Here is a 13,986-nt window from a genome sequence, read left to right as displayed (position 1 = left end):
TGGAGTCAGGATCTAGGCCATTCCTGAGGTTGAAGGGTCATCGTATGTCTTTCTTCTTATTAGCTTTGTATCCCTAGTCTTCTGTGGCCTCCCCTTTAGGAGGGATAGAAATACATCTTTTGAGACTGCCCCACTCTACAATTGGTTCTTATATTAGCACATTATGCAATTGTGTGAAAAGTAGGCCCATCCTGAACCATCTAACCTAATGTTCTGTTGGATTTCCAGAAATTCTTAGTCCTCTGAGTCAGCCACAGTAAACTGTCAGCTCTTCTCTCAGCTCCCCGTGAGGAATTTGTACAGTTGCTTAGTCTCCATGGGCTGACAATCAGCTATCCTCACAAGGAAGGGATTTGACATAACATTAATGGTACCCTGTATCTCTACCTACCTCACTTTCAGGAAGTCTGTTATCCAGCTTGACCTTGCCAACACCAAGAAAGCAATGATTGTCCCTGCATTTGAGACACTGCGCTACCGACTCTCTTTCCCCAAGTCAAAAGCAGAGCTGCTGTCAATGTTGGACATGGGGACCCTATTCACATTCAGGTGAGTGACCCTCACAGAAGTCATCTGGGGGGCCAAAAAGACCTCTCTCCCAAGACACCTAGATGTCAAAGTTGTTGGCAGAGAGGTCAGTGGATTGCATTAGTCCGCTATAAGCCAAAGAAAGATACTCATCCCTGTGTCCTTGGGACTCTGTCTGTCCTCCATTCCTGGCATGTTACTTGCTTTTCATTATATATGGATGGTAGGCAGTGTATCTAAATGTAAAGAGAGGACTACTGGATCAAGAAGACACATTTATTTTTGTACTTTAAAAGAATTGACCAGCTCCGTTTAGGACCTTGTCACTGTCCCTTAGCTCAGAATTCTGTCTTTGATATATACATAGCAGTGTTCTCTAGAGGAATAGAACTGATAGTATGTGTGTGTGTGTGTATATATATGTATATATATAATGAATTTATTAGATTACCTTTTACAATACAATCAGATTGGTCCAACAATGGATGTTTCTATTGGAGAAGCCCAGAATTTGGTAGTTGCCCAGTTCAGGAGGCTATCATAGCAATACCATTCTGGTGCCAATGACCTGGTAGATTCTTGCTCATCAATACATACTGGAAGTCTGAAAAATCTTGTTCTAATATCACAGAAGGATCTGGTGATGGCAGCAGCAACAGGGTAGATAAATTTTTCAGCAAGAGTAAAAGTCCAGTGACCAAAAAACTTTCCTTCTTCCAAGTCTGGTCACTGACAGAAGGTATCACCCATATTTAGGGTAGGTCTTTGAATCAATTGAGGCAATCAAGGTAATCCACATACAGACATTCCCACAAGCCAACCTAATGCATACAATCTCTCATTGAGACCGTGTATCAAGTTGAAAAGTAAAACAATTACAATATGCAATAATACTTTTGGTGAGTTTTATTGTGAGATCCCTGGTGGGGTTTCCTTTTCATGTTTTTGTGCACAAGTAATCTAATATCTAAGGGCTCAGGCCATGTAAAGGTATCTAAAGTTATCACTTGCAACTTAAAGTCACCCAGGTGATGGGAGAATACATTTCAAGGCCATATCTATGTGCATGAGAGGTGGGGCCTAGCCTGCTGTTATCTATAATTACTGCTCTTGCCGGAAGCTTGCAATCCACCATACCAAGTGCTAAATTATAGCCTTCCTCTCTGATAAATTGCTTTTATTACCTGCTCTCCAAAAACTCACATGGCATGGGAAGCTTCTATATCCCTCCAGGAACATGGTCCTCAGAGTAGTATGGCCCCTGAATCAATATCATCATAACACATTGCCTGGGACCTTTTGTAAATGCAGTGTCAGACCTCATCCTATACCATAAACCCTGGTAATAAAACTAGTCCTTCACTTGACATACATCAAGCAACAACACTGGTCAGTGAGCTCGACTCTTTCTTCCCTATAACATTGTATCAGGTGTACTAGGGAACCCTCTCATCTTCTGCTTTTGAGGTTAACTGGTATGGATACATCCTGTTTTCCAGTAACTGGCTTTGGTGAACATGGCTACATGCATGGAACTGAATCTCAAGTCCTTTCCTCTTCCTAGTCTTCCCATTGATTCTTCTGGATGGTTTTGTGATGGTCTGGAAGAAGTCCAGTCTCTGATGAAACAAGAGTTTTAGAGAAGAGCCTTGCCACTGGAATGCCACCTGTCATGGAGCACTCTCTCTTACAGCCTTGCTTGCTGTACAGAGCTGTCCCTAAGGAGATTAAAGAAACCCATTATCTGTATTTCTCCTACAGCTAAGCTATTGGATGCCAACTATAGCTTCATTTTATTCCTTGAATCCACCTTCCACATAATTTGCATAATTTACTCACTGGCCTCTCTCTCTCTCTCTCTCTCTCTCTCTCTCTCTCTCTCTCTCTCTCTCTCTCTCTCTCTCTCTCTCTCTCTCTCTCTCACACACACACACACACACACACACACACACACCTCAAGCTTTAGATTATCCATCCACTCAATTTTTTTCAATGTACTCCCTTACATCATAAAACCGGAGATAGCTTTCAGAACAGAGCATCAACCTTGTGCCAAGTTAGGAGAAAATCTTGGATCTTGTATCTGAAAGGAAGTCCTTTGAGATGAGGTGGGAAAGAGTGACCTAAGGTGTGTGGTACACTGAGAGACAAAGAATGAAAACAGAATCCTAATCTGGATGGCTTTCCACTTCAACCTCTTGCTCCTTCTACCTTTGTATATATGTTGAGGACAGTAGCACACAAGCTGGCTCTTGAACCAGGCTACCTGTGTTTCATTACTATTTGCAATCCTGTATTGGGTGCGTTTTTTAGAATTTAAAACAATGTGCATCTACAGCATTTAAAATTGTTCCAACAATGGCTAACAAATACAATCTTCAGTTGATCACAAATACAAACACAATACTGTGCAGTAGTGCAAACTGTCTCTGTCTGCTTGCATGGAGTAGCCAGGTCTCTGCCCGGGATAGAAGTCCAAATTAAAGGTCCTAGTAGGTCCATGGTTTTGCAGAGGCTGTAGGAAAGATGGCTTTCTTGTTCCTTTATGCTTTTTTCCCCTGGTGATTGACAGCAATCCTCAATATTCCTTGTTTCTTGAGGGGTCCATCATTCTATTTTTGTCTGCATCTACATATGGTAGTCTCACTATGCATCTGTGTGTTCAAATTTTCCTCTCACAAAAGGACATAAGATTAAGTCCCACTATAATTTTAACCTGAGTACCTCTATAAAGATCCTCTTCCTACTAGGTCATATTTACAGGCACTAAAGTCTTGAACTTGAATGAGGGTTTTGCAGAGACACAGCGCATTCCACTAGGAAGACCATATCAACATGCATTTCTTCTTCCTCCATCTCATCTTGGGAATATTCGGCTTCCACCCCTTCACTCAATGGCTTTTCTCCACATGTTCCAGGTACCACGTATGGACCAAAGGCCATGCACCCACAAACTTTGCCAAGTGGCGGACTGCCACCACGCCTTACCAGGTTGAGTGGGAGGCTGATTTTGAGCCATATGTTGTTGTGAGACAAGACTGTCCTGAGTACGATCGGAGATTTGTGGGCTTTGGCTGGAATAAAGTGGCTCACATCATGGAATTGGATGCACAGGTGAGAACAGAACACCCACCTGGTACTATTCAGGAGAGGAGAGAGATATAAATGTTAGAGCTAAAAGAGAACCTTTGAGACAAGAAGATTAAAAAGGACCTTCAGAGGAGCAAGATGTGTTCAGGAGCTAAGAATGAGAATTTGAATCTGGTTGTCTAGGCTTTCAACCTCAAAAACCTTTTTTCTAGGATTAGGCAATGTGAGTTTCCTATAATGTATCATCTTACCCTCTCCGGCTAGTGAGGAAGATGAGCACAGAGTGGCTTAGTCATGACTAGCCTTCAAATTGTATAATTGTCTGACTGAAAGGGCCACAAAGTGTGCCACTAAAATGTAGTTAATTATCCTGCCCTTCAATTAAAACAGCAGTGACTTTTTGAATTTGTTGCATCTGAAATCCTTCATCCATTCACACAATACTTAACAAATATACTTCAGAATTCTGCAGATTTTTTGTTCATTTGCTTGTTTTGTTTTAGTTTTTTCAAGACAAGGTTTCTCTGTATAACTTTGGCAAATTTGGAACTCTCACTGTAGGCCAGGCTGGCCTTGAACTGACAGAGATCTTCCTGCCTCTGCCTCCTGGGTGCTTGGGTTAAAAGTGTGCGCCATCACTGCCCAGCTGAATGCCAAAGTACTATATACTTTTACAAAGGACCAGGTGGTAAGTATGTGGAGCTTTGAGAGACCTGCCAGTGTTCTTTCTTCCTGCTTAGTTCTGCCACTATTTTTCCTCAATAGATGGTCATAAACAAATGTCCATGGCTGGGTTTCAGCACAGCTTCATTTGTACAACCATGCAGGAAACCAGACAGACTGTAGTTTGTTAAGCCCCTTCCCTATTCATAAGACACATATTCCATTGAGTCTGAGGTATTCCCGGTGACTGAGAACTACTGATGTAGGTAGGAGCTTGTAGAAGAGTGTCCATGTTGAGAAAAACAAGGCGTGATATCAATTGATTTGTACCTATGTCATGACCTGCATACCTACTTACAGACCATTTGTCTTGGCCTGCTTTTGCTACCAGAGAGAACAATACTATTTCCTGGCCCAACAATGTTTTACAGTGACTAGTCAAAGAAAAGTTCATTTTTCCCATCACCAAGGCCTACCCTGTGTTTTAGACTCTTTCACAGAGCTTTTGGAAAGGAACCATATAATTTTTTTAAAGATTTATTTATTTATTATTATATCTAGTGCTCTGCCTGTATGTACACCATCAGGCCAGAAGAGGGCATCAGATCACATTATAAATGGTTGTGAGCCTCCATGTGGTTGCTGGGAATTGAACTAAGGACTGCTAGAATAGCAGCCAGTACTCTTAACCTCTCCAGCACAGGAACCATATTATTTTCTGTATTTGTGCATAGAACTCATCAGACACAATTTTAACTATTACAGTGACTTAAGGAAGTGAGGCACTCACAGCTGACATGTCACAGAGCCCCAGCTGTAGGGGCTGGTGGGAGGGTAACCCACTTTGTCCTTGTGTGAAATGCCCCAGACATCTGAGCCCTTTGGTCTTGCATCTTCTGATTTTTCTCACTTCACCATCAGCTTCCATCGTCTGCCTGTCACATATGCCTTTCGTGTCCTTGGTTTGCCTTGCTAAGTTTATTCTTGTCTGCTCTGGGATGAGAAAGTAGATGACAAGAATCCAAAATTGGAGCAAACTGCATGTTCTGGGTTCTGTCTGAGTTCCATGACCTAAATTTGTGTCCACTGTTTTGGCTGTTCAGAGGTGTTAGGTATTTGTCTGTCTCCTGCCAAGTCAAGCATATTCTATGATGCCACCACTTACAAAAAATTGAGGAAAATTTTATCCTTCTTATGCTTCAATACAGCTAAACATTTTGGTCTTTTATTTGGATATTTTATTTATTTAATTATTAATCTGTCTACCTATTTTTAAGACAGGATCTCCCAATATGGCTTAGACTGGTCTGGAACTTGCTATATAACTCAGGTTGACCTGCAATCCATGGCATTCTTCTCAAGTAGCCTTTCCAAGTGCTGGGTTACAACCATGAGCCACCACATTGAGTTTAAACATTAGATTTTGGTTTTTTGCCTTTTATACTTATCTTGTCCCCTTTTGTACTTATCAGATGGTACTGTCAATATTCATCCAGTTTTGTGAGGAATCACAGAAACAAATGTCAATTCATTGGCCAAGAGAATATTGCATGGTAGCATCACTACAGAGTGATCATGGGGTATATGGAGAGCCTTTGGGATTGACATGTGTTCTGCTCCCTTCTTTCTATAAAGTATGAGTTTCACCCTCAAAATCATCCTTCAAGATAGATTTCCTCATTCTCACTTTGTATATGGCAAATAAAAGTTCAGATGACTGATATTTTTTACAAATTCATGGGCATGATCCTAAAGCAAGTTATTCTGGAGCAATTATGCCCTCTCCTAGTGTAATTCTCCAGGCCTTTGATTCAGAGTCATACATGACCTAGGGCTTTTGTAAGATCTCTTATTGCTCTTGTCTTTCTCCTTCCAGGAGTATGAATTCACCGTGTTGCCCAATGCCTACATGATCCACATGCCCCATGCCCCCAGTTTTGACATCACTAAGTTCCGTTCCAACAAGCAATATCGCATCTGTCTCAAAACCCTGAAGGAAGAGTTTCAACAGGACATGTCCCGGCGCTATGGCTTTGCTGCCTTGAAGTATCTCACGGCTGAGAACAATAGCTAGCACTACAAAGGCCATCACTAGGGATAGGTAAACTACAAGGAAAGAGCCACTTGCTTCCATGGAGCCCAACCTTTGAAGGCAAACTCCATCATTGCTTGTCTTTGGTTTGTTTCCCCTTGTCACCTTGGTCCCACAAAGCTGCTCTCTTCTGAGATCTTGGACAGGGATCAAGTGCACCATGAGGTTCTTCCAGAATGGGACACAGAAGGGTGGAAGCAAATGAAGAGTTAACAACTTACAATAAAGGCACAAACCAAGTTAGAATTTCTGGATGTTCCCATTGAATTTTTTTAAAGCAATTATGGGTCAAATCTTAGCGATGGAGAAAGAAGTTACCATGCTCTGGGTTAGTCATTCTAGGAAATAAGAGCAAGATATTTCTTTCTAGTAAGGGAACTTTATCCTGCCACCCAGGTGGGCACCCAAAGTGGAGGGCAAAACAAGGAACCAAACAACCATTTGGAGACACAGGGACCTGGAGATGAAGTGAATTGGTTCTTTATTCTCAAAATCACTCTTGTTTTGTTTTACGTTGTTTGAATTTGGGATAGTTTGTTTATTTTTTATCTAGGAATCCAAGTTAAAACAACATCTAATCCTTAAAACTCCAAAAGAAAAATCAGCTCCCTCAACCAACTCCCCTCAATCAGCAGTGACCTGGCAAAAACAAGCATCCTCTCAACCAACACCTCTCAATCAGCAGTGGCCTGGAAAAGACAAGCATCCTCAGAGAATATTTACATGTGAGCACATGTTCAGGATGAACACTGAGACTACCTGATTCTGATGTACCACTTTCCAGATCCAGGGATATGACAGGGACTACAGAAATATGAGGCCAAACAGTATATGCATGTCACATTTTCTATGGACAGTGACCAAGTCACAAGGAAAGGGCTTCAAAGAACTACTTCAGGACTCACAGAAGGTATGAATCCCTGCTCCGGCCTTTAGAACAACTTGAATAGTTCACAGAAGTCCAATCTGAACACTTGACCACATGGAAACCACTGGAAGAAATGGATCAGGTGTCTTCATGTTCTTCCCTTTCTCACTGTTGGAAGTGGGGAAGCTGGTGAGCTTAGTTTCCCCTTAGGACCTGTGCTAGGGTTGCCAAACACCTCTTCATTGTTCAGATGGAAGAAACACTGGACTTTTTGCCCATTTTCTTTACTCTTCACTATTAATGTTGTATTTACATTGATGAGAACAAGAGTTGATGGCCTACACTCTGCTGGGCTGTTTGTATTGAGTTGCTATGTGACCAGCAAAAGCTGAATTCAATAAATGAAAGTACAGACTTTCTTCCTCATCTCCCTCCTACCCTTGTAAGAAGCCACATGACACAGTTGGTCCAGAGGGCAAAGTCAGATTCATACACAGCACCTCACACTCTCTGTTCTTCCATCTCATCTTTCTCTTTGTTTGAAAAGTCACCATTTTTCCCTCAATGTTCAAAGTTAGATCTTACTTTATCCTTAACCCTCAACCCATTTTCAAATCTTTCATTTTGCATCTGTCTTACCACTGTAGCCAAATATCTTATATTTTAGGTATGCAAATTGTGGAAATCAGTATCATTCAATTGAATAGTCTGTCCTTAAGGGCTTTCTTATCCTGTGGATCCACACAATAGTCCAATCAATGAGACATGTGATGTGATCAGTGGTGATTTCCCTAGATTAATACAAAATGAAGAAAACTGTAATCAGAATTAATTGTCACAGAGATACATATAATTTTTTGTCTTCATTAGTTACTTCCATCATTGCTACAACAAAACATCTTACAAAGGGGTTTATTTTTGTTCAGAATTTGAGAATCCAGGCGATCATGACAGGAAAGGCAGGGTAGCAGGAACTTGAAGCCACTGAACACATCGTACCTGTAGTCAGGAATCAGAAAGAGATAAGATTAAACACTCATCTTGATTTCTCTTTTTTCCTCAGTCATGGACCCCATCAAGTGGGGTGATGCCCATTCTTAGGGTGAAAGTTCTCACTTCAGTTAACCTAATCTAGGTAATCTCTTCGACTTGTTTAGAGGTTTGTTTCATAAGCGATTATCCTCCTAGTTAATTCTAGATCCTGTCAGGTTGACAATGTTTACTATTACATTATGTGTAATATATATCACATTATGTATAATATATAATACATAGATAAAGCAAGGATCTGAATGTATTGCATCTATGCAGGATTTATCATTATCAAAGTAATGCATGAATACCACTACAGGAAAACATGACAAAAAAGTGTTCAAAGTCATATTAAGTTCAGTTTCTTTAGTAGTGATGCTGCATCCTGTTCCACAGGCTCACAGAATTTACTGTGTCCGTATCTTCTCAGTTGCCATGAGCAGTGATCTTCCCTGAACCCCATGATTGCCTATTCAATATTTATCTTTATCTCATTGTCTTTCCCTTCCTTCACATACATGTATATGTGCGCACACATAAAGGCACACAAACATTCTGCTCCTCTCCCCAGATTACGTATTGCCAGTGGATTGATTTGAACTACTCATTTTCAGCTACTTGAATCAAGCTTAACATTAGTTGGCAGCACAGTTTTCCCAGTATTAAACATCAAATTATATTTTCCTAAAACTTTTCTTTAAACATTTTTTCTGGCATACAAATCCCAGACAACTTGTTTTCATTTGTATTTTTATAGGAATAGCCAATGACCATATAAATTGGTATTCAAGCAGGGTCACTCCTGAGAATGGAAGAAGATGCTAATTATTTTACTAATATGCCCATATACTGGAAGATGATGAAACTCCATGTACATAGAATTGATTAAAGCCAGAAGCTGACATTCCATACGAGCATGAGAAACATCCCATTTCCTCAAATTTGGCTGCCTGACATGATCATTTAGTCTCATTTGAAACTAGAGCCCAAAAGTTATCGGATGCCCAAATCCAAATCCAAACAAGAGGTCAAGAGATGGACAGCTAGTGGAGGTTTATGTATGTGGAACAGTGAGAAGCAGTTGAGGACATACTGGCTTGAATTAAATATATATATTTGAACTTGCTAGGGGAAATTATTAACCTTCTTCCTTTTGTATCCATCAAGTAACACAAAGCCTGAAAAGTAGACACTCATCCATTCTCCAAAGCTATTTGGGCCCATTGACTTCCTAAAGCTCATGTGAACTAGAAGTGGTCACTATGTAATCATATGTAAGTAGCTGGATTCAACCTTGTGGGACAGAAACTGATTCTCTGATAAGTAAACCAGGTAGAAGTATGGAATTTGAAGTTCCTTCTTGAGCCCTAGCCCATCAAACTGCTTCAAAGTAATATTCATAAACATGTTGACCTCACTTATAGAGAACTTATTTACCAAATCAACCAATAGATTCTTAGGGCTCTATTGTAAAATAATAGACACTATGTTTATACTGTTTCTCTCAAAGATGCTCTTATCTGAGTTAAGGCTATGTTTGTTATTACCAGGCCTTTAGGAAGCACAAGGTTGGTAGAGAAATATGATTTAAAAAATACCCTTCCAGATGGAGTCTCTGCGTACTACTAATGAAGATGGTAAGAGTCATATTATTGAACCCAAACTTCAACTATATCTGGACCTTGACAGACATGATATATTGTGATCCCTTTTACTTAGCTGGTAGAGACATAGTTCAAAAATTTTACATGTTTTTCCCAATATCCTATAGACAATAATGAATGCTTTGGGATTAAAACAAAATCTGGCTGGCTTCAAAAACCTGTGTCTTTACACTAATACATGCCGTGACCTTCCATGTGATGCTGCAGGTATCCAGTGGGTCTAGTCATATCTGCATTAGTTCATTGTGACATGTAGTTCTTTTAGTCCTAAGGATCTATTTTTCAGCTTAATGACAATAACATTTATGAAATTTCCCTGTTATCTGGAGCCATCTCAGCTGTTCCAGGCCCACAGAATTGGATGTTGGAGATATCATGCCCAAACACTGTTCTCAGTAAGAGACTTCTTATTCCTAAAAATGGTATCTAAAAGGAGGTAATGGGCTTCTGATTGTGGATTCGCTCATTGATTTGTTCCAATATATTTAAATCATCTTGAGAGGCACCAAATGCCCATGATATAAGAATGCCAGCAGTTCTGGGAAAGAATTTCCCCATACGATGCATCACTAATTTAGATACTCTACTACCAGACAATGAAAGTGGTTGTCAAAGTGTTTCATGTGTGGAGATGGATATTCAATGGAGTCTAAGCCTTTTTACGTGGTTGCTTCACATGGACATAAACTACACTGCATATGACAGGCAATGGTAAGTCTGGGACTATGAAGCAAGGGAGAACAAATAAGTTGAGATACAGACTTTTAAAAAATTATATCTGCATCGAAAGCATAAGGCAGGAATTATATATATTATAAAGATAAGGATACAGATACTAAGATATGTTAATTAAGAGCCCTGAAAATCAACCCTTTGTTTCTCATGTCTATTTTTTTTTTAATTGTTCAGTTTTGGGAAGATTCAGATAAATAAAAGATTATAAAATCTTACTAAGCGGAACAGGCCTAGCCCTTGAGAACTGATCTTGTTGTTTACTCCTACTGGTATTTCTTAAATCTTCCTGTGTGTAAGAATCTCACTAAGGATCTCATCAGCATAACATTTACTCGTGAGACGCCCACTCCCCAAAGCCTATATTTCTAACAACCTCATGTGGTGGTAAGACAACTGGTACTTCTGATCTCTTCAGGCCTTTGACAATAAGCTTGTTTCAAACATTTGTGAAACTCTTGACGCTCTGACATCATGACAGGAATTCACCAGATACAATAGCAAATCTCCATATAAGCACATTTTTTCTTTTTTTTTTTCTTTTTTTTTTTTTTTTTTTTTTTTTTTTAGTCACTGTTCTACTGTTGTGAAGAGACTCCATGACCACAGGAACTATTAGAAAGGAAACCATTTAATTGGGTCTGGCTTACACTTTCAGAGGTTTAGTTCATCATTTTCATCATGGTGGGAAGCATGGTGGCACACAAGCAGACATGCTGGAGAAGCAGCTGAGAGTTCTACATCTGGATCCACAGCAAGAAGAGAATGAAAGACCCTCCTGGCTTAGGCTTCTGAAACTTCAAAGCCTACCCCCAGTGACACACTTCCTCCAACAAGGACACACTTCCTAATCTTTTCAAGTAGCGCCATTCCCTATAAGCCTATGGGAGCCATTTTTATTCAAACCACCATACAAGTGATTGGTAGTTTTTGTTTTCTAAAGGTAAGTATTGGGATTTAGCAACTGAGCTAACTGGTAAAAATTTCTATATGCAAAAGGAAGTATGAACAATACATAATCCCTACCATCAGAGAGCCCTAGTGTTCTTGAGAAGACAGATGGGGAAGCAAATAGCAACATCTGAGTGATTTTGGAAAGCCTGGTGTTACATGGGATCTGGAGAAGAGGCACTCCTTCCAACCTGGAGATTATGGAAAGCTTCCAAAACAGGTGATACCTATTTTGAAGAAAAATAATAATCCTGACAATGGATAAAATGATATGGAACAATGTAGTTAAACTGTTGTAATAGATATTAAAGTCATCTTATGAATGAGGTAATAGGCTTCCAATGCAAACATAGCCAATACCTGGGTTTATCCAGCCAACAACCTTTACGTTTAGTTCAGTTTGTAAATGTATTCCCTTTGTTTTGAATAAGATTCCTGTCTCCTTTTTAAAATATTTTTTATATAATTAATCTTTTTAGATTACAACTTAATTGTTATCCCATCATTATGACAGGTGGATTGGGGCCCATGGGGGTCTGCTCAAACTATTACACTAACCAAGGACAATACAAGTAGTAAACATCAAACCCCTACTCTGATCTACCCAATGGACAGGACATTCTCCACAGTTATGTGGAGAGCAGGGATTGAATCTGACAAGATTCTTGTCTCTTAATGTGAGCTTTCATGCTCATGTATACCAGAACTTGATGTTTGTAAATACAGATTCTGTTCTATTTTTGATTCATAATTATTACAAGTACTTGAATTGAGCTCACTGTGCTTGTCATAAGCAATTTTCATATTGTGATTCAAGTACTAATCTAGAATAAGTTGCTATTAATCAACATGTTAACAAAGGGGAAACTGAGCCCAAGTTTCCAACCAAATATACCTAGGATTTGAAGCAGGGAAATTGGATGCATAATTCACATTATATTCTTCTAAAGGAATTTTATTTTACTGAATGTGTTTTTTGCCTGCATAGCTTTCTGTGACCTTATACATCCAGTACCCACAGAGACTAGAAGAGGGTATCAGATTGCCCGAAACTGGTTGTGAACTTCATTGTGGATCCTGGTAATCATATTCAGGTCCTCTGAAAGAGCATCCAGAGATCCTAACTGCTGAGCCATCTCTCCAGCCACTCATTCACATTTTTAACTAGCATATCATTTCCTTGGAAATGCATAAAATGGCATACAATTACAACATCCTTTGTTCTGTGTTTAATTTCTTCTTCAGTGTATTTGTGTAACAAATTAACATAAACTAGGTGTCATAGTATTCTTGGATCAAGAGTCCAAGCTGCAACAATCTGCCTATGCTCTTTTAGGCTACAAAGTGTCACCCATACTATAGTCTTTTTTGTCCTTCAGTTTTTAACTATATTCTTCTCTCATTCGATACATCCCAACTGCAACCTCCCCTACACACAGAACTCTCTACCTCCCCTCTCACCCAGATCCATTTCTTTTCAGAAAATACTTAATGTATTTAAATGTTTGGCCTACATGCCTTCCTGTATGTGCAATGTATATGTGCTTGGTGCCAGTGGAGGTCAGAAGAGGGCATCAGACCTCCTAGAACTAGAGTTAAAGATGATTCTGAACCTCCATGTGGGTGCCAATAACTACATTATTATTTCAGGGGCTTCAGTGGTTACTCCTTAGCCTGCTTGATTCCCAAATAACCACTCAGATAGACCAGGATATAGTTAATTAGCCTATAGCACAATGCTGGGTAATAATTACTCTATCCTTAACTTTCATCTAGTATACTTTTCTCCCATTCTGATTTCCCACTTTATATTTGCTTTTCAATAATCTCGAGGCCTGGTTCATTTCACCTGATGTTTTCTGGTCTTTTCCTTGCAGCTCCATCCTCTTCTACCTCCTCTTCCTCCTCCCCTCACTTGATCAAGATATCCTACTCTATTCTCTGTTATTGTTCAACATTGGCTAGTGTGTTTTTATTGATAACACAAAGAACAAATGGTGACATGTTTACACAACCTTGAAACAGGAGATACTTAGTATAAATGGAGCAATGCAATGTCCTGATTGATTCAGAGAGTGGAGTGGAGAAATCAGCATTTGAATGAACAAGGGTAAACTGTGCACAGTCCACAAGAACATTATGCCAACATTCCCCCTTTAAGTCTAATAAAAGGCTCCTTTTCTTTCAATAATAAGCTAATATATAATAATAATTATGAAACATTTATGAAAACTATCAGGCAAGATCAACATTCACAATTTCTAGTTCATAAGCATTTGGCAACTTAGGAGAAAAATAGTATCCATTCCTATCTATGAGAGTCCAAAGTTTTATACCTAAATCAATCTCTATCATATATCATCTCT

At 39.5% G+C, this 13,986-nt stretch overlaps 1 protein-coding gene across 4 annotated transcripts in view; it reads left to right on the top strand.

Annotated features, from left to right (window-relative positions):
• Positions 1-8,567, top strand: part of Large1 (LARGE xylosyl- and glucuronyltransferase 1) — a 497,928-nt gene extending 489,361 nt beyond the window's left edge. For 3 of the 4 annotated variants that reach the window (XM_051168561.1, XM_051168560.1, XM_051168562.1), the window contains 3 exons: positions 403-549; positions 3,447-3,642; positions 6,158-8,567. In XM_051168561.1, coding sequence (XP_051024518.1) covers positions 403-549; positions 3,447-3,642; positions 6,158-6,355 — 541 coding nt within the window. In that variant the 3' untranslated portion in view covers positions 6,356-8,567. The remainder of the gene's footprint in view (positions 1-402; positions 550-3,446; positions 3,643-6,157) is intronic. The other variant, XM_051168559.1, reaches the window with a different exon arrangement.
• Positions 8,568-13,986: the final 5,419 nt, after the last annotated feature.

This window comes from Acomys russatus, chromosome 26 (assembly GCF_903995435.1).
Source record: "Acomys russatus chromosome 26, mAcoRus1.1, whole genome shotgun sequence".
In the NCBI taxonomy this organism is placed as follows: Eukaryota; Metazoa; Chordata; class Mammalia; order Rodentia; family Muridae; genus Acomys; species Acomys russatus.
This window is presented reverse-complemented; position numbering and strand designations above follow the sequence as displayed.